This window comes from Xiphophorus hellerii, chromosome 3 (assembly GCF_003331165.1).
Source record: "Xiphophorus hellerii strain 12219 chromosome 3, Xiphophorus_hellerii-4.1, whole genome shotgun sequence".
In the NCBI taxonomy this organism is placed as follows: Eukaryota; Metazoa; Chordata; class Actinopteri; order Cyprinodontiformes; family Poeciliidae; genus Xiphophorus; species Xiphophorus hellerii.
This window is the reverse complement of record NC_045674.1, coordinates 164,414-184,519: the sequence shown is the minus strand read 5'-3', so window position 1 is coordinate 184,519 and position 20,106 is coordinate 164,414. Positions and strand designations below refer to the sequence as shown.

General features: G+C 49.0%; 2 protein-coding genes and 1 long non-coding RNA gene across 6 annotated transcripts; 2 read left to right on the top strand and 1 right to left on the bottom strand.

Annotated features, from left to right (window-relative positions):
- Window positions 1–469: 469 nt before the first annotated feature.
- Window positions 470–12,955, bottom strand: polr3glb (RNA polymerase III subunit GL b). Of its 4 annotated transcripts, XM_032559559.1 has the most exons (9): window positions 7,469–8,087; window positions 4,544–4,669; window positions 4,250–4,411; window positions 3,978–4,107; window positions 3,826–3,894; window positions 1,339–1,392; window positions 1,164–1,258; window positions 987–1,094; window positions 470–674 (listed from the first exon to the last, which is right to left on the bottom strand). In XM_032559559.1, exons 3-9 carry the CDS (start codon window positions 4,355–4,357, stop codon window positions 588–590), a joined length of 651 nt encoding a protein of 216 aa, XP_032415450.1. In that variant the 5' UTR covers window positions 4,358–4,411; window positions 4,544–4,669; window positions 7,469–8,087; the 3' UTR covers window positions 470–587. The 4 variants fall into 4 exon arrangements, with proteins under 4 accessions (XP_032415450.1, XP_032415451.1, XP_032415448.1 ...); XM_032559560.1 differs by lacking the exons at window positions 4,544–4,669; window positions 7,469–8,087 and adding an exon at window positions 12,850–12,955; XM_032559557.1 differs by lacking the exons at window positions 4,544–4,669; window positions 7,469–8,087 and adding an exon at window positions 8,221–11,062.
- Window positions 5,654–9,518, top strand: LOC116717896 (uncharacterized). The gene is made up of 3 exons (XR_004338831.1): window positions 5,654–7,262; window positions 9,140–9,146; window positions 9,507–9,518. It is a non-coding gene; the product is annotated as an uncharacterized LOC116717896 (long non-coding RNA).
- LOC116715611 (immunoglobulin superfamily DCC subclass member 3) lies at window positions 9,821–19,475 on the top strand. The gene is made up of 18 exons (XM_032556107.1): window positions 9,821–9,865; window positions 9,986–10,049; window positions 10,771–10,869; window positions 11,363–11,561; window positions 11,634–11,713; window positions 11,757–12,137; window positions 12,213–12,357; window positions 12,433–12,563; window positions 12,659–12,796; window positions 12,882–13,040; window positions 15,073–15,238; window positions 15,342–15,592; window positions 15,666–15,830; window positions 15,916–16,104; window positions 16,230–16,337; window positions 16,411–16,534; window positions 16,612–16,711; window positions 17,744–19,475. Exons 1-18 carry the CDS (start codon window positions 9,821–9,823, stop codon window positions 17,816–17,818), a joined length of 2,619 nt encoding a protein of 872 aa, XP_032411998.1. The 3' UTR covers window positions 17,819–19,475.
- The last annotated feature ends 631 nt before the right edge of the window (window positions 19,476–20,106 follow it).

Here is a 20,106-nt window from a genome sequence, read left to right as displayed (position 1 = left end):
ACGGTTTGGGCCTCTGAGTCAGCGGCTCGGGTTTCCTGCAGACCAGAACCAGGGCAAAGGTCGCACACAGCAGCAGAGGGACCGGACCAAGTCCAGGTTCTGGTTCTGTCTGAAAGCAGTAGGATGGTTCCAGTCTTCGGAACCAGAACCAAATGGGCCGAGAAACGTCCAGAACTTCAGGAAAGTCAGAACCAGCTGGAAATCCTGTACTGGTACCGACCCAGTCTAGGCAGAACCAAACTGATGCTGAACCTAAACAAAGTCTTGGTTCCGGATGGTTCTGGAGGAACTCCTGGCTCAGGTTCTGACCAGCCTTGGTTCTGGTGGGTTTCAGCAGTCATGGTGGGCCAGCAGGGGGCGTTAAGGGAGACTTCATAGTTGGTTCCCCAGGGTCAGAACCAGGCAGATCCAATTGGGTCAGAACCAGGAAGAGTGAAACCACATTATGGATCCAACTGAGTCAGAACCATTACAAACATCACACTGGTTTATTTTCAACAGCAAAAAACAATAAAAACAGTTTTTGTACAAAAACTTTAAGAACGCTCCGATAAAACGGATCAGTCGGGTCGGAACCAGAACCAGTTCTAGTAGACGGCCTCGTCCATGTTGTCGTCACTGTCTCCTCCGAAGTCCTCGCCGTTATCGAAGTACGACATGATGTAGTCTGTCTCCTGACACACACACACACACACATTAGTTCATCACAAAACGTTAATAATGCAATAATCAAATAATTATAAAAGTTTATTCTACTCTAAGCATTTTTCAACTAAACATTATTTTTCAGAAATAAATTTAAATTTAATTGGTTGATGTCACAGGTGAATGAAGGCTTCTGATTGGCTGCTGGGCGTCCAATCAGGAGAGCATTTGCAGCCAGACTGGATCCGATTCCTGCCACTCTCAATATGGCCGACGCGCGGCTGTAGGTAGCATGCTAGCGCTCTGGCAGGAAGTAGCTTTGGTCACATGACTTTCCTCACCTCCTCAAACTCCTCTTCATCATACTCTTCCTCAGCCTCGGCCTCGTCCTCCTTCTGCTCCTCGCCCTCCTCCTCAGAACTCTCCTGCTGCTCCTTCTTCTCCAGCGTCTGGAGGTCAAAGGCCAAAGGTCACATGGTGTGCAACCCACCCCACCTGTTCTCAGTCCAAACACTCACCTCCAGTTTGAGCAGCACCTCCTCTTTTTCGCCAACCTTCTTCTTCTTCTTCTTCTGTCCCGACGGTGGAGCAGCCAGGCGGCTGAGCGCCGCCCCTGTGGACACACAGCAAACTGCAGTTGCTGTCACTGGCTCAGGTAATCAGATTACTGTCAGATGGTATCAGAGTACTGACCGTCTCTGGGTTTCCTGATTTGGACCCGGAGCTCTTTGGGGAATCTCTTCCAGTCTGAAACAAAAGCAGCAGAACCTCAGCAGGACCTCAGCTGGTTCCACCGGGTTCTGGTTCCTTCAACAGACCCGGTTCACAAGAACCAGTCAGTCCTGCAGGGGGAGCTGTTGGACACACCAGGGTCCAGACTGGAATGCTCTAGAAAACAGGTTCTGCTTCCTTTGAGGTTCTGAACCAAGTTTGAACCGAGTCGGGTTAAACGGACGAGAACCGAACTGAACTAAACCCAGCTGAACCGAACAAAACTAAACCGAACTGAACCAAACTGAAAACGACCCAACTGAACCGAACAAAACTAAAACGAACTGAAAAAGAACCACACTAAACTGAACCGAACTACACTAAAACGAACCAAACTAAAACCAACTGAACCGAACCGAAACTAAACCGAACTAAACAGACCGAACTGAACCGAACCGAACTAAATTGAACCAAACAAAACTAAACCGAACTGAACCCAACCAAACTGAATTAAACTGAACTAAACCAGACCGAACTAAACCGAACCGAAACCGAACCAAACTAAACTGACCAAACCGAACCAAACTGAACCGAACTGAACTAAAATGAACCAAACTAAAACGAACTGAACTGAACCGAACTAAACCGAACTGAACTGAACCGAACTGAATTAAACTGAACTGAACCGAAATGAACCAAACCGTACTGAACCGAACTGAACCGAACTGAACTAACCCAGACCGAACTGAACTGAACCGAACTAAAACAAACCGAACTGAACTGAACTAAACCAAACCGAACGGAAATAAAACGAACCGAATTAAAACAAACTAAACTAAAACAAACTGAACTGAACCGAACTAAACCAAACCGAACTAAAACGAACTGAACCAAACTAAACCGAACGGAACTGAACTGAACCAAACCGAACTAAAACGAGCTGAACTGAACCGAACCGAAAAAGAAACAAACTAAACTGAACCGAACTAAACTAAATCGAACCAAACTAAACCGAACTGAACTGAACCAAACTAAACCGAACCAAACTAAACCGAGCCAAACTAAACTAAATTGAACCGAACTGAACTAAAACGAACCGAACTAAACTAAACTGAACCGAACTGAACCAAACCGAACTAAACCGAACCGAACTGAACCAAACTGAACCGAACCGAACCGAACCAAACCGAACTGAACTAAAACGAACCGAATTAAAACGAACTGAACTAAAACAAACTGAACTGAACCGAACTAAACCAAACCGAACTAAAACGAACTGAACCAAACTAAACTGAACGGAACTGAACTGAACCAAACCGAACTAAAACGAGCTGAACTGAACCGAAAAAGAAACAAACTAAACTGAACCGAACTAAACTAAAACAAACCAAACTAAACCGAACCAAACTAAACCGAGCCAAACTAAACTAAATTGAACCGAACTGAACTAAAACGAACCGAACTAAACTAAACTGAACTGAACTGAACCAAACCGAACTAAACCGAACCGAACTGAACCAAACCGAACTGAACTAAAACGAACCGAATTAAAACGAACTGAACTAAAACAAACTGAACTGAACCGAACTAAACCAAACCGAACTAAAACGAACTGAACCAAACTAAACTGAACGGAACTGAACTGAACCAAACCGAACTAAAACGAGCTGAACTGAACCGAACCGAAAAAGAAACAAACTAAACTGAACCGAACTAAACTAAATCGAACCAAACTAAACCGAACTGAACTGAACCAAACTAAACCGAACCAAACTAAACCGAGCCAAACTAAACTAAATTGAACCGAACTGAACTAAAACGAACCGAACTAAACTAAACTGAACCGAACTGAACCAAACCGAACTAAACCGAACCGAACTGAACCAAACTAAACCAAACCTAACCAAACCGAACTGAACTAAAACGAACCGAATTAAAACGAACTGAACTAAAACAAACTGAACTGAACCGAACTAAACCAAACCGAACTAAAACGAACTGAACCAAACTAAACTGAACGGAACTGAACTGAACCAAACCGAACTAAAACGAGCTGAACTGAACTGAAAAAGAAACAAACTAAACTGAACCGAACTAAACTAAAACAAACCAAACTAAACCGAACTGAACTGAACCGAACCAAACTAAACCGAACCAAACTAAACCGAGCCAAACTAAACTAAATTGAACCGAACTAAACCGAACCAAACTAAACCGAGCCAAACTAAACCGAGCCAAACTCAACTAAACTGAACCGAACTGAACCAAACCGAACTAAACCGAACCGAACTGAACCAAACTAAACCGAACCGAACCAAACCGAACTGAACTAAAACGAACCGAACCAAACCGAACTGAACTAAAACGAACCGAACCAAACCGAACTGAACTAAAACGAACCGAACTAAAACGAACTGAACTGAACCAAACTAAACTGAAATGAACTGTTCCGTATTGAATTGAACTCACCTATGATCCAGTCAGTGAGGCCGTCCATCTTGTCACTCGGGTGATATTTATCTGAGTATCGCTCCACATCTGACAGGAAGTAGAGAGAGCTTTTCAGAATAAGAGCACAGCTTGGTGAGTTAGCTGCTGACTCCTGATTGGTGAGTTCTGACCTCTGTGGGCGGCGGCCGGCTGGATGAAACATGGCTGACTCCTCATGGCCACCCTGAAGTCCTGCTTCAGCGCCGTCAGGTACTCTGACTCCTCCCCACCTGCCAAGGGGAGGGGCTTCTGCTCCATTACCTGGGAAACCGCACAGCATCAACTACAACTCCCAGAGTGCACTGCTGCCCTCATTCTAGTTCGTTTGGAGTTGGACCCTTCCAACAGAACCAGAACCACTTGAGGACAGGAGCCAGATGAGAGGAAAGGGGGCGGAGCTTACCGGGAACACGGGTGTGGGCTGCTGCACGGCCGGAGGCAGGGAGTCGCCTCTGCTGGTTCCGACCGGGTCCAAACCCAGAGTTCTGCGGCCGTGTCCGCGACCCGCCATCGCCACCCAGACTGCCGGATCAGAACCAGAACCTGGACCGTGAGAATCTGGATCCTGAAAACACAGAGAGACAGAGCTTCAGTACCAGGTTCTGACCCGACATAGTTCTGACCCAATACGAACGCACCGACTGGTCCAATCAGAACTCAGGACCGATTCTAGACCCAGATCTGAAAACAAACCGACCTGGAAGATTTTCACTTCCTTCAGTCCTAAAATCCTGTGTGAACTGGACCAGTACCAATCAGAACTGTGCTGACCCAAACCCAACTGGGTCAGAACTTCATTCAGAATCAGCAGCTCCTGATGGACCTAGATCAGATAACCAAAAAGGTTCTGTTCAGATAAAACAATCAACTTCATAAGACCTGCTGATTCGGTTCTAGTTCGGTTCCGGTCCATAGATCTTTTGTAAGAACTTTCATTGAAAACGGGTCAAAAACAATTCTCTTTCCATTTTTTAAACGTTTAAATAAAATTAAATGATAAAAACTAATTTTTGGACCATCTTACTGGTCCAGAACCAGAACCTGACACTTCTGGTTCTGGTTCGTCTGGACCAGCTTCTTCCAGTTTTTAGTGTTGCTGCTGATTGATGATTGATGATTGATGATTCAATATCAAACTTACTATGTATTTATTGTTCACCTTTAAAACTCTTCAGACATTTTTTATTGAGATTTTTGCTTCATTGCTTCTGTCGTTTTCATTTTGAGAGGAAACATAAATTAATAAAGTCAGAGGCCACGCCCCCAACCCGCACCTGACGGAGACCACACCCCCACAGTGTGTCCAAGTGCCGTAGAACCAGAGCCGTCAAGTTCTGCAGAGGCCCGGTTGCATTGGCGGTCATTGGGCGCCCACAGAGTCAGCCATCTGTTATTCCTCTATCGGCTTGATACAGTAGGGGCTTCCACACTTCCCATGTCTGCACCTTCTGTCACATTTTTCAGCCGTTAAAACTGTTTAATCCGTTGTTAACACGTCGCAACATGTTTTTCCGAGCCGCCTTTAAACACAACATGAGCGAGCGCTGTTGTGCAGAACTGCTCAGGTGTGTTAGAATCATAGCAGCAAACCAACAAAACGCAAAGAACAGTTTTTCCCCAAACTAACCGACTGGGTTGAGTAAAGCTGTTGGATACAGCTAATGTTAGCTAAAAAGATGACTAGCTGATGTTAGCTAAAAGATGACTAGCTGATGTTAGCTAAAAGATGACTAGCTAATGTTAGCTAAAAGATGACTAGCTGATGTTAGCTAAAAGATGACTAGCTAATGTTAGCTAAAAGATGACTAGCTGATGTTAGCTAAAAGATGACTAGCTAATGTTAGCTAAAAGATGACTAGCTGATGTTAGCTAAAAGATGACTAGTTAATGTTAGCTAAAAGATGACTAGCTAATGTTAGCTAAAAAGATGACTAGCTGATGTTAGCTAAAAAGATGACTAGCTGATGTTAGCTAAAAGATGACTAGCTAATGTTAGCTAAAAGATGACTAGCTAATATTAGCTAAAAGATGACTAGCTAATGTTAGCTGAAAAGATGACTAGCTAATGTAGTTTTACTGCGCTGTACCTTTTTCTTTTACTTGAGTCATATTATTGTTGCTACATAGACTCATTTTGCCCCTAAAATTAGCCAATGCCCCACCCCCTGTTAAAGTCCGGGGCAACAGGTGTTCTGTTTATCTGTGCTAACTGTAAATCCGTCCTACCTTGTGGTAAGGCGCACATCAATGCTACGTCACATACTGCTAACTCAGCAGATTTCTTATAAATACGTCCTACCTGTGGAAGTTTCATTTCATGTGTTTTGTTTCATCGAAGATTACAGTAAGCTTTATTTAATTTATTTTATACGTGGCTTTCACTGCTGTTTCACTTCATGTTTTTACTTTACATAACAGGCTGCACAGTGGCCCAGTTGGTAGCACTGTTGCCTTGAAGCAAGAAGGTCCTGGGTTCGATTCCCGGCCTGGGGTCTTTCTGCATGGAGTTTGCATGTCTGTGTTGCCCTGCGACAGACTGGCGACCTGTCCAGGGCGTACCCTGCCTCTCGCCCGGAACGTTATCTGGAGATAGACAGCAGCACCTTTCGACCCCTCTAAGGGACAAGGGTGAAAGAAAATAGATGGATGACAGGCAGCTTGTAAATGGCTTTAGTTTGCCGTCTGCATAGTCGTTACTACTGTAAACAACTGTCATTGTTTGGTGGTTAATCGGGACAAAATACGTTGTTTTTTGGGCTATTCTGTCCCTAAATTTTAAAATATTTTAGTTTAATTACACTCTTTCTTTATTATTAAACTTTGCTAAATAGATGTGGGACTGAAGCTGTGTAATAACAGTGTAATATTAGTGTATATTAATCATAGCCTATCATTTCAGGAACACAGTGACCTGCTCAGTTCGGTGACACATTGTGGCTGCGCTGCATTTGATAAAGTTTGTTATACAGCGGATTAATGCGCAAAAAAAGTTACGGTGATCTGTTGTCTGTTTAATTTAATTCCAATAAAAACCTGTTTCCTCTGTCTGATACTGTTTTATTCTTACAAACGCCTCTGTATTAAAAATCTTTTTAACAGGTAGGATATTCTAGTAAAGGATTAGTGCATACATCTACAGCTTTTCATTTTAAACAGGTAGATATTCAGATGAAGGAAGTCATCTTCTTGTGGTTTCGTCATGGATAGAAATTGTTTCGATGCTAAGCTAACCATAACTGTTAAGCTTCCACTTCAGTCCCTCAAATAATGTTATAAAATATATTTAACATTAACAACCTGCTATAGTTTTCTGATTGTAAACATGATGGTAGCAGCTTTGGACGCGTAGCACCGACAGACAGACTAGTGCTACGGTAGGAAAATCTGACGAGGCAGCTCAGATAGTCAGAACACCGGTTCTGATCTATTTGGACCGGAGGAACTCTAACCGAACCGGACCCTGATCCAAACTGGAGAGTTCCGAAACTGATCATGAACTGGATCTCCGGATCAGAACCTCCGAACCTTTTAAATAAAACTACAAAAGAAGTTCTGATGCCAGAATTCGAGCAGAACCTCAGTCTAAACTCTGATGGTTTGGTTCGGTTCGGTCTGTTCTGACCTTTCAGCGGGTTCTGGTTCCGGTTCTAACGGTCATCTTCCTGCAGCCGAACCTCCATCAGTTTATCCTAAACCTTTCAGAAAAGAACCCGTCCTGTTTCAGTCAGAGGTCCACTTCCTGTTTACATCCCGCCACGCTTCTTCTTCTGCTGCTGCAGCCTGAGCGGCTCTCTGCCGCCACCCAGCGGCCAGCGGGGGCTCTACACTTACTTTATGTTTCAGAACCAGAACCAGCTTTATTGGCCCAGTTCGTTTGGTCCGATGGTTCTGTTATAGCTCCACATAGAAGCTTCAGGTTCTGATGCTGCAGAACCAGTTCGAACCCAAAACGGTTCTGGTTCAACTGGGCCTCAGCTGGGAGGCTTCACTGCTTCCTCAGAACCAAAACCTCAACAAAACCAGAACAGAACCAGCAGCTAAATGGATCGGACATTAAATAAGTCGAGGCTCCTCCTGCTCAGATCAGCAGAACCGGGCTGAACCAGAACTTCTGGACTGAGAGGAAGTTAAAGGATTGGTTCTGATGGACTGGTTCTGACCAGCTTCAGGTCCAGTTTGAACCAGAACTTTTCTAGAATCTAAAGAATCTGACAGAAGCAGAGATTGGACCCGCTGGATGGTTCTGATGATCAGAACCGGTGAAACGGGTCAGAACCTCAGTTCTAGGCAGAACCTCAGTGTGGTTCTGATTCTGTTGTTCTGTTGCCATAAAATAAAAACTCCTCTTTCTCCCCCTCCTCCCTTCTGTCTGACCTTTAACCCCTCCTCCCCCTCATGCCCCTCCCACATCAGCCAGGCGTCTCCGGGTTCTGGTTCAGTTGGAGCCCGACTTCAGAAGGAGCAGCAGCGAGGAGGCTCTGCAGCAGAACCGGGTCAGAGCCAGAGGAGAACCGGGTTCTGTAACAGGGAAGAGAAGAATCAGGAGGCTGAAGACGATGATGAAGATGTTGATGATGCTGCTGGGACTCTGCTGTTCAGGTCAGACTCTGTTTCAGAACCAAAGGTTCTGTTCACCGACCCGATGCCATCAGAACTCTGAGGTTCTGGATCTGATTCATCTTCTGATTTACATTCCCTCCTCTTCATCATTTCCTGATTTCTCTTCCTCTTCATCAGGAACCCAGAAGTTTACATCTGAAGCTTTTCTGCTTCAGCCAATCAGAGCTTCCCATTTTTCATCTGACCAATAAAAACACAGCAGTGTGGTTTAATGAAAATCAGTTTAAAAGCTGCTGAAAGGCTGATGCTTAAATCTGATCGGATCAGAACCAGAACCATCATCGTCACCGTTGTTCCCCTCTCTCTTCATCCTCCCTCCATCATTCGCTCCTTTTTCTCTTCGTTTTCTTTTGTCTTCACTCCAGTTTTTACTTTCAGGCTCCCAGTTTGACCAGCAGCAGATCAAACTGGGAGAAACTGGTTCAGTGTAAAGCAGCGTTTCTCAGGTCCGGTCCTCCTGCCTGAATGTTTCCATGCTGCCACACCTGGATTGATTAACAGGCTGCAGTTCTTGATGGAACCGTTTGGATCAGCGGTTCTGGAGCAGAGGCTCATCTAAAGCTGCAGACTGGGGGCCTGAGGACTGGGAAGCACTGGGCTAAAGTCACCCAGTTTAACCCAACCCGGGTGACTCACCTGAACAGGAAGTGACCCGTTCAGCAGCAGACTGAAGGACATCTGTCCAGGGGGGGGGGCTGTCTGGTTCTCAGGGTGCTGAAGGATTTACCCCTGGGGGGGTAATTGTTGGAACCGTGAAGTTCACGTTCAGAGTCGGGGGGGCGGGGCCTGGGGGTCGGTCTCATGACCTCCTGACCTCTGGGCCCGTCTGCTGCTCAGGGTTGGGGGATGTGCAGTCAGACCCCCCCATGATGAGCCCCTCCCCCTCAGGAAGGGGGGTGATGATGATGATGATGATGCTGGACCTTCGGCTCCATCGGGGCCCCGTTTTAACGAAGCGCCGCCGGCGCCAGCTTGTCTTCGTAAAGCGAAGCAGGAGCTGCCAACACCGACGGCGGCAACGTCAACCACAGATGGAAAAGGAAAATATCTCACAGATTTTAATATTTTATTTATTTACGGCTCATGGAAACATTCACTTTTTAATTTTAGATTTATTAGAAATAATTTAACCTTTAGAAATGTCCCAGTTATGCTTTGATACCATTATTATTTGTCATATAATAAGTTGGAATAAACTTATTATAAACTTAATAAATTAATTACAAAATTTTAAAATAGTTTCTAAAGGAGCTTCAAAGGTTTTGGGTAAAAACTTAAATCAATTCTTTGCCTGATTCTCCAGAAAAATGAACAACTAGTTACGAAAACATCATGAAATATCAGCTCCATCGCTATGGCAACACCACAGCACAAACAACGGCCAGGTCTGGTGTTGCTGGTTCGATTCCACATAGGAAAACATGTTGCCATGTTGCCCCATGTTGCCATGTTTTCAGGTGTTTTATTCCGCAGCAACGCTTTGTGTTTTTATCAATGTATCTGTTATTATCTGGTCCAGAACCAGAACCAGAAGCAGAAGCATTCGGACCAGAACCTGGATGAGGAACTACCAGGAGGTTCTGGTGGGTCAGACAGCTGCAGCGGGGCTGCAGGGGGATCATGTCTGGTCTGGTTTGTTGTTCTGATTGTTTTCTTTCATGCTGGGGGTCAGAGGTCAGTCAGCTGGGGGGGGCAGACTGCAGCTGAGTTCAAGTGCAGCTTCACAGACCGACCAATCGGATGCTCCGATGGTCTGGAAGAACTTTATGAAAGTAATTTCAGTTCATTCATTCATTCATTCATTCATTCCAGTTGATCGGTTATCGGTGCAGTGAGCTCAGCTACTTATTATGACCAGTTTAGATGTTTCTATGGAAACCAGCAGAGCATCGTTGACCCGACTGATCAGATCAGAACCTGGTTCCACCCAGTCAGCTCCGGTCCAGCTTCGGTCTGGTTCTGCCTCCTCTAGCCACTCTGGGTGGTTAAACAAGACCATCGGTTCTGGTTGGGTTCAGTTTGAAGAACCGTAACGAAACACCTGAACCACAGGAGGGTCGGTGGCCTGATGTTCCTCTGCTGCACCTGGACAGAATAATGAGGTCATTAGCAGAACTCTGGAGAACCGGTCCACACCAGGAGGTCATGAAGCCGTTTCATTCCAGCGTTTTGTACCTGAGGCTCATCTAAAACCTGCAGGACAGCGACCGGAGGCCTGGAGTTTAACACGCCTGAGTCCTGAACCAACTCAGCCAATGAGATCGCAGACATTCAGTCACCTTTAATAACAACCTCAACCCACAGGTGGAGCTGTGACGTCACACCAGGCGGGCTGGTCACATGACGTCAGGGCTAATGCTGCGTTCACACCGAACGCGTCTGACGCTTCAGGTCGGATGAACGGTAGGACGAAAGAGAAGGACCTGGCTGCAGCAAACAGGAAGGGGCGGGACGGGCCGCTGTCAGTCTCAGACCTTATTTGGAAAAGGGACCATTGCACTCCGGAAGTGAAGGGGGCGCTATTTGCTATATTATTCGCGGTCTCCTGTTTTTATTTTCTTTTGAAATCTGTGATATATCTTCACCTTTAGGAAGGATTTTCACTCTCAGCATGTATTTGAACTTTTCTCTCTTATTTACTTCAGCGCAGCCAAGAGAACTTGGGATGAGTCGCTGTTTTCCGCCGCCGGTCTCTGGACTATGGCGGATGAAATTTAGAGAGTAGCACCAAAATATGAAGCTCAGATGTCTTTCTACTGAGACGGTGACAGTTAATCCTCTTCCCTATGAAATACTGAAGTCTGGTTTTATTTACTGAAATCACCAGAATGTCGCCGTCCAGCGCCTGTTTGAATTCTCCAGATGATTCCGAAGTTTCCCGGGTTTCACTGGCTAGCTGGACTATCGGCGCTGTTTCCGTCTCACGACCCCATCGGTGCCTGCGCATCTCCTGGCAGCCGCTACTACGTCACACAGCAGAGTCTCTCTGATTGGTTCATGCTCCGGGTCCACGGCAAAAGTTCAGATTTTATAAACTCCGTCGTCGGCCTCAAAACTCTCGAAACGCTTCAGGCGTCGCGTCCTGGACGCGCTCGGTGTGAGCAGCATTAGCTCCGCCCACTCCCCCGTGTGGCGATCCTGATTTAAGGAGTTTGATTTTAACCCAGAGCTCTGCCTGCAGGCGCGACCGGAAGGAATGCTGACATCATCATCATCACCTTCATCATCACCTTCATCAGCCTCCATGGTTCTCATTCCTCAGTAGAGCCTGCAGTGAGTTGTGCCCTGAGTTTTGCCTGCAGGCAGACCTTATTGTCACCGTGTGCTCCAGCTGAGGCCCCGCCCCTTTCCTACCTGCCCTCCAGGTGTGCTGGGAGCCTCGGAGCTCGCCTTCCTGATGGAGCCCAGGGACGTGATCGCTGTCAGGGACCGCCCCCTGATGCTGCACTGCCAGGTAGAGGGGGAGGGGCCCGTCAGCATCACCTGGAGGCGTAACGGCGTTCCCATAGCAACCGGCGACAGGGCGGCGGTGCTGGCCAACGGCACGCTGCTCATCAGGAACTTCTCCAAGAGGCGAGAGAGCAACGAGTCGGATGCCGGCGAGTACGACTGCGCGGCGCAGAACCGCTACGGGTTGCTGATCAGCCGCAAGGCGCGGGCGCAGCTGGCCTGTGAGTCACACCTGCACCATGTGACATCATCCCCCACCTGCAGCACACCTGAACTGACCTGTCTCCATCCCGCAGCGCTCCCAAAGTTCCTGTCCCACCCACAGTCCCTGGCCGTGGACGAAGGGGGTGTGGCCAGACTCAGCTGCCAGGTGAACGGGATTCCTGAGGCAAACATCACCTGGCAGAAGGACCGCCTCCCTCTGAGCACCGCCGACCCCAGGTGACCCTCCTTACCTGCAGCTCCTGGCAGGCGTCCAGAGCCTTGTCATCACGTTTCCCCCGGCCGTGTCTGCAGGTACACTCTGCTCCCCAACGGCGTCCTGCAGGTGACCGCCGTCCAGCGCTCCGACGGCGGTCTGTTCCGCTGCGTCGCCTCCAACGTGGCCAACACGCGCTACAGCCGCGAGGCCCAGCTGTCCGTCACCGGTAAGGGAACCGGCTGAGCTCTCTACCTGATCGGTGGTTCTGGTGTCGGCGGGTCTGGGCCGTTTCTCTGATGGGTTCTGGTTCTGTGGGTCCAGTTGCAGGGTCCAGAACCTACAAGGAGCCCGTCATCCTCTCTGGACCTCAGAACCTCACCATCAACATCCACCAAACCGCCATCTTGGAATGCATCGCAACAGGAAACCCACGCCCCATTGTGTCCTGGAGTCGCCTTGGTAACGCCACCATCACCTGTCTGTCTGTAGCAGCTGTCCTCACCTGTCCTCACCTGTCCTCACCTGTCCTGTCCTCCGCCACCAGACGGCCGGTCCATCGGCGTGGAGGGCGTCCAGGTCCTGGGGACGGGGAACCTGATGATCTCGGACGCGTCTCTGCAGCACTCCGGGGTTTACGTCTGCTCCGCCAACCGGCCCGGCAGCCGGTCCAGAAGAACTGCGCTGGGACGCCTGGTGGTGCAAGGTGAATCCAATCGAGTTTAATCTGTACAGCAAGTCCTTTCAGAGCTTTACATCATAAAAACACAAAGTCATAAAACAGAATCAACAATCAAACATGACATAAAGTTCCATCGTTAAATTGATTATTGATTACGTTTCTAATAAAACTCTAATCAGATGGTTTTAGTCTGGATTTAAAGGATCTCAGTGTTTCAGCTGGTTTTCAGTTTTCTGAAAGTTTGTTCCAGATTTGTGGTGCATAGAAGCTGAAAGCTGCTTCTCCTCGTTTGGTTCTGGTTCTGATGCAGAGCAGAACCAGAACCAGAACCTGAGGGGTCTGGAAGGTTGATCCAGCAGCAGCAGCAGATCTTTAATGTGTTGTGGTTCTGATCCGTTCAGTGATTTATAAGCTAACAGGATTTAAAGTTTATTCTCTGAGCTGCAGGGATCCAGTGGAGGTTCTGGAGAACTGGGTTTATGTCTCTAACCTCCTGGTTCTGGTCAGAACTCCAGCAGCAGCATTCTGGGTAAAGAACCGACTTTGGACCTCTGGCCTCACAGACAAACCGGGCCGATCCAGAACCAATCGGATCAGACAGATTCTGAATCACTTGGTGGTTTTCAGTTCTTTGTTGGAATCAGTTCCTCTCTGAGAGAGAGGAGCGTAGCAGCATGACTACAGCGAGCGCTCTGGATGACCCCAGCCAGGAAGGGGTTCATCTGCACAAGCTGGTACTGTTGGATCCGCCTCCCACTCCAGCAGAACCAGCAGGCTGCTACCAAAAGGTTCTGGTTCTGGTCCAGATGAAGGTCTGTTAGCTTCGCTCAGCCTGAGGTTGGGGGTGCTGTGGGGTCAGAGGTCAGGCCATTAGCATGTTGATTAGCATGAGAAGAGACGCTGCGCACAATGAGGATCTGGTTCCCACAGCGGCGCCGTCTGTCCCGGCAGAACCCGACCCGGTCCGACCCGCCCCGTCACTGAGCAGAACCTCTGATGGACCCGTTTATCCTGGTTCTGTTGGGCTGCAGCAGAACCTCTGATCTGCAAAGTCAGTACCAGCCGACCCATCTGGGTCAGAACCACCTTCTGTTTATCACAGAACCCGGTCAGTTCTCTGAGGCGGTCCGAAGAAATGAGTAAGAGGAAGAATGCAGCATCTGGACCAGAATCAGAACCTGGACGAAACTGGACCAGTTCTCCCAGTTTGGGTCTTTAGGATTTATCTGAATCATCATCATCTTCATCTTCATCCCTCTGTGTGTGTGTGTGTGTGTGTGCCTCCACGCTTCATAGATCATCTTTATTTCTCTTCTAGTGAACCCCCCCAACACACACACAATCTGCCCTTTGACCCCTGACCCCACCTCCTCCCCTTTCTTTGCATTTAAAGCCAAAGGGGTGGGGCTTCAGGAGCTGTGAGTGGGGTCTCCGGGTTACCGTGACGACAGGCGGCCAGAGGCGAGACAGCACCTGTCTGTCTGCCGGGGTGCAGGGGTCAAAGGTCAAAGTGGAGTTTAAACACAGACACAAAGAAGTTCAAGTTCAGAAAGAGAGATGAGTTCACTGACGGGACGACAGCGTGGGAAATCCCAGAGAGCGGCCCCCTGCTGGAGCAAAGAGGCGACTGCAGCTGTTGCTCTTCATCATCATCATCATCATCATCATCAGGATCTTCATCTCAGTCTCACCTTCCCACAAAGAAAATACTTTACTTAGCAGAAAGACACAGACACTTTGTTTATTGTATCGCTATGGCAACCTTCTCCAGTTTTATTGTCCTAACACGCTGCAGCTCTGGAGAAACTCCTGGATCACAATCCTCTCAAAGCTGCAGAACCCTGTTTCCAGCATATTTTTTCCTTCCACCCGATTTTCCCTCCACGCAGAAGGCTATTAATTATTCCGATGTTCTCATTTTACTAATAATATTTAGTTTTTTATCATCACGAATTTCACAGTTTGAATGAATCCTGAAGTTTCAGTGAGTGGCTCTTCCTGCTGCCGGCGGCCCCTGCAGGAGGCTTCCTGCTAATGCTGCCGTGTCGCTCTGCAGCTCCTCCAGAGTTCGTTCAGTGGCCGCAGTCCGTCTCCCGGCCAGCAGGGGGCAGCGCCGTCTTCAGCTGCACCGCCACCGGCGTCCCCCAGCCGCACCTCATCTGGCTGAAGAATGGCAAGCTGCTGGCACCCGGCGCCAACGTCAAACTCACCAACGCCAACACGTAAGGCTGCTGGGGCCTGGGACCGGGCCGGAACCAGGTCAGAACCGGGTCTGGAACGGTTTCTGACCCTCTAGATCCCTCTGACCCGCTCTGCCCCCTGCAGGACGCTGGCCATCACACGCATCTCCGCAGAGGACGAGGCGATCTACCAGTGCATTGCGGAGAGCGGCGCCGGTACCAACCAGGCCAGCGCCCGGCTGGCGGTGGCGCCAGGGCCGGCGTTGCCCGAGGCGCCCGCCGGGCTGCGAGCCGCCGCTCTGAGCGCCGCAGGTTTACGGCTCACCTGGGACCGGCCCGACCCGCAGGACGCCCGGCGGGTCATCGGATACGTGCTGCACATCCGGAGGCTGGGAGGTAAGAGCCAGGCCGGGTTGGGACCGGGCCGGGTGGTTCTGTCTAGCAGGTTCTGACTGCGCTGCGTTCCCAGACCCCGACGGCGCCGAGCTGCAGGAGGCCGTGGACCAGAACACCTTCAGCCACGACGTCCAGAACCTGGAGGCCGCCACCAGCTACCACGTCTACCTGAAGGCGTACTCTGCTGAGGGTGGCAGCCCGCCGTCCGCCACCGTCACCGCCACCACGCTGGGCGGAGGTACACCTGGTACTCACCTGGTACTCACCTGAGACACGCCCCCCCAGTCTGGGTTGCTTAACGTCGCCCTCTGTCTGTTCCACAGTTCCCAGTACTCCCAGTTTCTTCACCAAGGTGCTGAACCAGACGGCCATGCAGGTGTACTGGGAGCTGCCCAGTAAACCAGGGAAGGTGGAGGGCTTCAGGCTGCAGTACCATGGGGTCTCCAACCCCGACGTCCAGGGGCAGGAAGTCTTCCCAGGACACATCAACACTCACACCGTCTCCAACCTGGGTGAGCTGCAGCTAATGCTACTGAGCCAGGTGTAGAAGTGGAGGCCCCGCCCCCTGCTCACCTGGCCAGGGGGCCCAGGGTAACCTGATGTGTGTGTATGTGTGTGTGTGTGTGTGTGTGTGTAGAACCAGCAGCGGTTTATGAGATCCAGCTGGTGGCGTTCAACGGGAACGGAGACAGTCCGTCCGCTCGTCGTCTGGTGTCTCTGGCAGAGGGCGGAGCCTCAGCAGCAGGTAGGCGGAGCTTCCAAGGCTGGAACCAGTTTGCCCAGTTTAGAGGTTAACCTGACAGCTTTGTCGCCCCCAGCTGGTCAGAGCTGTAACTGCGACCAGTCCGACCCGTCCATGTCGACGCTGCTGGTCGGCGTCCACAGCGGCCTGGCCTGCGTCCTCTGCTGCCTGCTCTTCATCCTGCTGGCGTATAGACGCAGGTACATCATCATCATCATCATCATCATCTGTCTGCTTCCTCTGTCACTATGACCTGCAACTTCCTGTTTCTGTTCAGTTTTATCTGCAGAAAGGAGAGGAGCTGGGAGACTCCAGCCACCCTGACTGGAGTGAGAGGGCCTAAAGGTCAAAGGGCAGAGAGCGTTGAGCTGAGCCAGGTGAGGAGAACACCTGAACGATTAGCTTCAGACCTGGTCACAAACATTCAGCTGAATCCAACCAGCCAATCACAACCCAGCTCTGGCAGAAACATTAGCATGCGCTAATCTTCATATTTCCCATCAGCCAATTGCTGGGTTTCAGTCACGAGACCCGGATGGCGCTTTAATTTTTTTAATTAACTCCCTGTGACCGACTACCTTCCAAACAGGAAAATAACGTTTATCTTTCTCTCTATTAGAGCGGTTGGAACAACCGTACAGGACTCAGACTAAACGGCCTGCACTCACTTCCTGCCCTCCATCTGCACTGGGTGACGTCGATGCTACGTCATCTGAAACCCAGCAATAGAATGTCAGGATGACCACCATTTTTCAACATGGCTGCCATTTATTTGAGCCACTCGAAGCAGTTATTGCCATAAAATGTTTCCCATTTTCATGACTTGGATGAACTTTATGTCACATCCTGTTTTAGTTCATGAAACGTTAAAGTGATAAAATGCAGCAGAATCAGAAACGGAGGACTCTGCTGTTAGCGAGTCTCAGGCCAGGAAGGAGGAGAAGAAGAAGAAGTGAGACCGACATTTTAACGTTTGTGTAACGGTGGCAAACAATCAAGCGAGATATTGTAATTGAGTCCGCAACATTTGAATTTAATAGTTGTTAGAAAGTTAGCGGTATCGCTACACAGCCATTAGGAAGAGAGAACAAAACATCCGTTCCACAACTGTCGTCTCCTAGCAACGGCGGAGCGATACTGACCCCCACCGCAACCACGTCAAACTGCAACAGAGCCAGTAAATAACACGCAAAAACACCAAAGATTTAATTTACATCGACTATTTCATCAAAATGGCCTGTGTGCCGCATTAGCGTTAGCTTCTGCTAAGCTTTTTAATATTTTAAATGTGCTTAATGGTTTAACGTTAGCTTCAGCTATAATATGTGTTCAGTTCTGCTGATGGTTCTGATGGTGCTGATCAGAACCATCAGAACCAAGCTAATCATCACCTTTTGCTCCACCTGCAGAGATGTGACTCCGCCCCTCCTCCAGTGACCGTCATGGTTGAGTCGAGTCGATCTGCTGAATCTGGACCCGGATAACCCCCCCACAGGGACGGTGGGTTAGACCCCCCCCCCCTCCCCCCCCCCACCCCCACCCCACACACACACACACACACAGCCTCACCTCCACCTTTAAATGATGAAGCTGCAGAGACTGACCGCTCTGTTCACTACCTCTCCCACATTGAGCCAAAGCTGAGTCCCTCTAACCCGGTACCACGATGACCTGGTCACATTGACCCTGACCCCTGACCCCTGACCCGGACCGTCCTCTGTGGAATCAGAGTCACTTCCTGCTCAAACCAAAACCTTTTTTCTTTAGTTTGGTGTCGTTTCCGTTTGATCACCAACTGTGCCGAGTTCCCGCCGGTCCGACCAGAACCGGGCCTCAGAACCACCTGAGCAGGTAGCGGACCTGCCGGGCCTCTGGGGCCAGAACCAAAGGGATTACCACGTTCTGGCCAGCAGGTGGCAGCAGAGTTCACTGTAGGTCAGAAAGTGGAGGAAGAGCTGCCCCCTACACCCCCACACCACTACCTCAGGCTTTGACCTCTGACCTCCTGCTGCTCAGGCCAAGCTACCTCACAACCAAAAGCTCCATGATTGTCCCTTGACCTCTGACCTCTGAGCTGCTGCAGAGGTGAAGCAGGACAGTTTGGACATGGTGGACACGTCTCTGTGGGACGTCCTCACCGTCTCTTTATGAACACATAAAGGCGGGCGTGGCCACTTCCTGTCGGCCATGTTTCAGCGTACCTGTGATGTGTTGGAGCCAAATATTAACGCGCTGAACGGCGTCCAAAGAGGAAGTTCTGATCCAGATTCAGTTTGTTTTCGCTCTGAAGAACAAAGGAACCAAAACGACGAGTTTCTATTGGACGACGAGTCCAAACGACCAAATGAGAGACAGATGGAGACACCTGCAGCTCCACCTTCACCTCTGACCTCTGAGGTTCATATGGAGAACCACAGAGGGCCTGGGAGTTCACCGAGTTAGGTTACAAGTCTTTACGGTGACCCCTGACCCCCGACCCTGAGGACGGCCTGCAGTAAAACTCGGACCTGTCCCTTTAAACTCCCAGCGTAGAACTGGAGGACACGAGTCCATCAGTGGAGTCCCCCCCGCTAAGCCCCGCCCCTCTGTCCTCGGGGTCACATGTCTGCTCTGCCAGGAGCTTCTTGCTGCCTTGGTGTCGGTTCTGGAGCGACCCGGTTTCATGCAGAGCGAAGCCTTTAATGTTGCTAATTATTCTGGTTTTCTAGAACTTTCTTCCGTCAGCTGAGTCCAAGTTTCGGTCGCCGCCATCGGCGGCGGACAGGAAGCTCTGCCAAATTCTGCTGATGTGAAGACGATTCCCGTAGACCCAGAACCCCAACCCGTTTTTACTCTGTTTGTAGATGAAAACTGCTTCCAGCTGGAGGAGATGGACCGGAACCAGAATTGGAACCAGAACCTTCCAGCTGGAGCAGCTCTAGAAGCTGTAGATCATAGAGATTTGAGGCTAGAACCAATGATGAAATGCTTTAATGGTTTTCTAGTGAAGCGCGGAGCTTTAACTGATTCTGATGGAGATTTTTGTCTGTTTTGAATGAATTTTCTGGAATGTTTGAATATTTTTCCTGCTGTTGGAACAAGCAGCCATTCTTCTCTCTGTTGTTTAGACGCCAAATAAAAGTTATTCATGTAGAAACTGGACTGAAGTTCTGCTTCTTTTCACTCTGAGCCCGGTTCTGGTCGGGTCCATGTTGGCACGATCTAATCAGATTATCTATAATAAGTAAAGTGAACAGTTTTAAAACTTGAACGGACAGATCGACATCCATAAAGAGCTTAGAGACAGTCGCTGTTTCTGACTCTGCGTCTCCACCTGCTGGTTTGAAGCGAAGCGTCATTCAGGTAAAATGTTCGCTACGTCAGAGCTGCGGTCTGTTTTTCTGAAGAAACACTTGAAGCGTTTGACAGATTGATTTTATATTTAGTATTTTCCTTCAGCTGTTTCTAATGCGATGCTTCAAAATATGAATAAATAAAACGCTGATGGAAACATGGCAGCCGGTTACAAACATAGACAGATTTAAAGAATAGACACCTCATGACCTATTGTCGCTGACGAGATTTAAGGCGGCCATCTTGGAGCGGTCGTCCCTCCTACTTGGCTAAACCAAAACAGCAGCAGAAACCTCAGCACTGCCGGATGTTTTTGTTCATATCGATGAATTATTGACGTGAGATCTCGGGGGATTACGTTTCACAAGCAAGATGGACATATTACTGTTTATATTTTGTGAATAGAATATTACTATACTGTAGTTATATCCACCAGCTA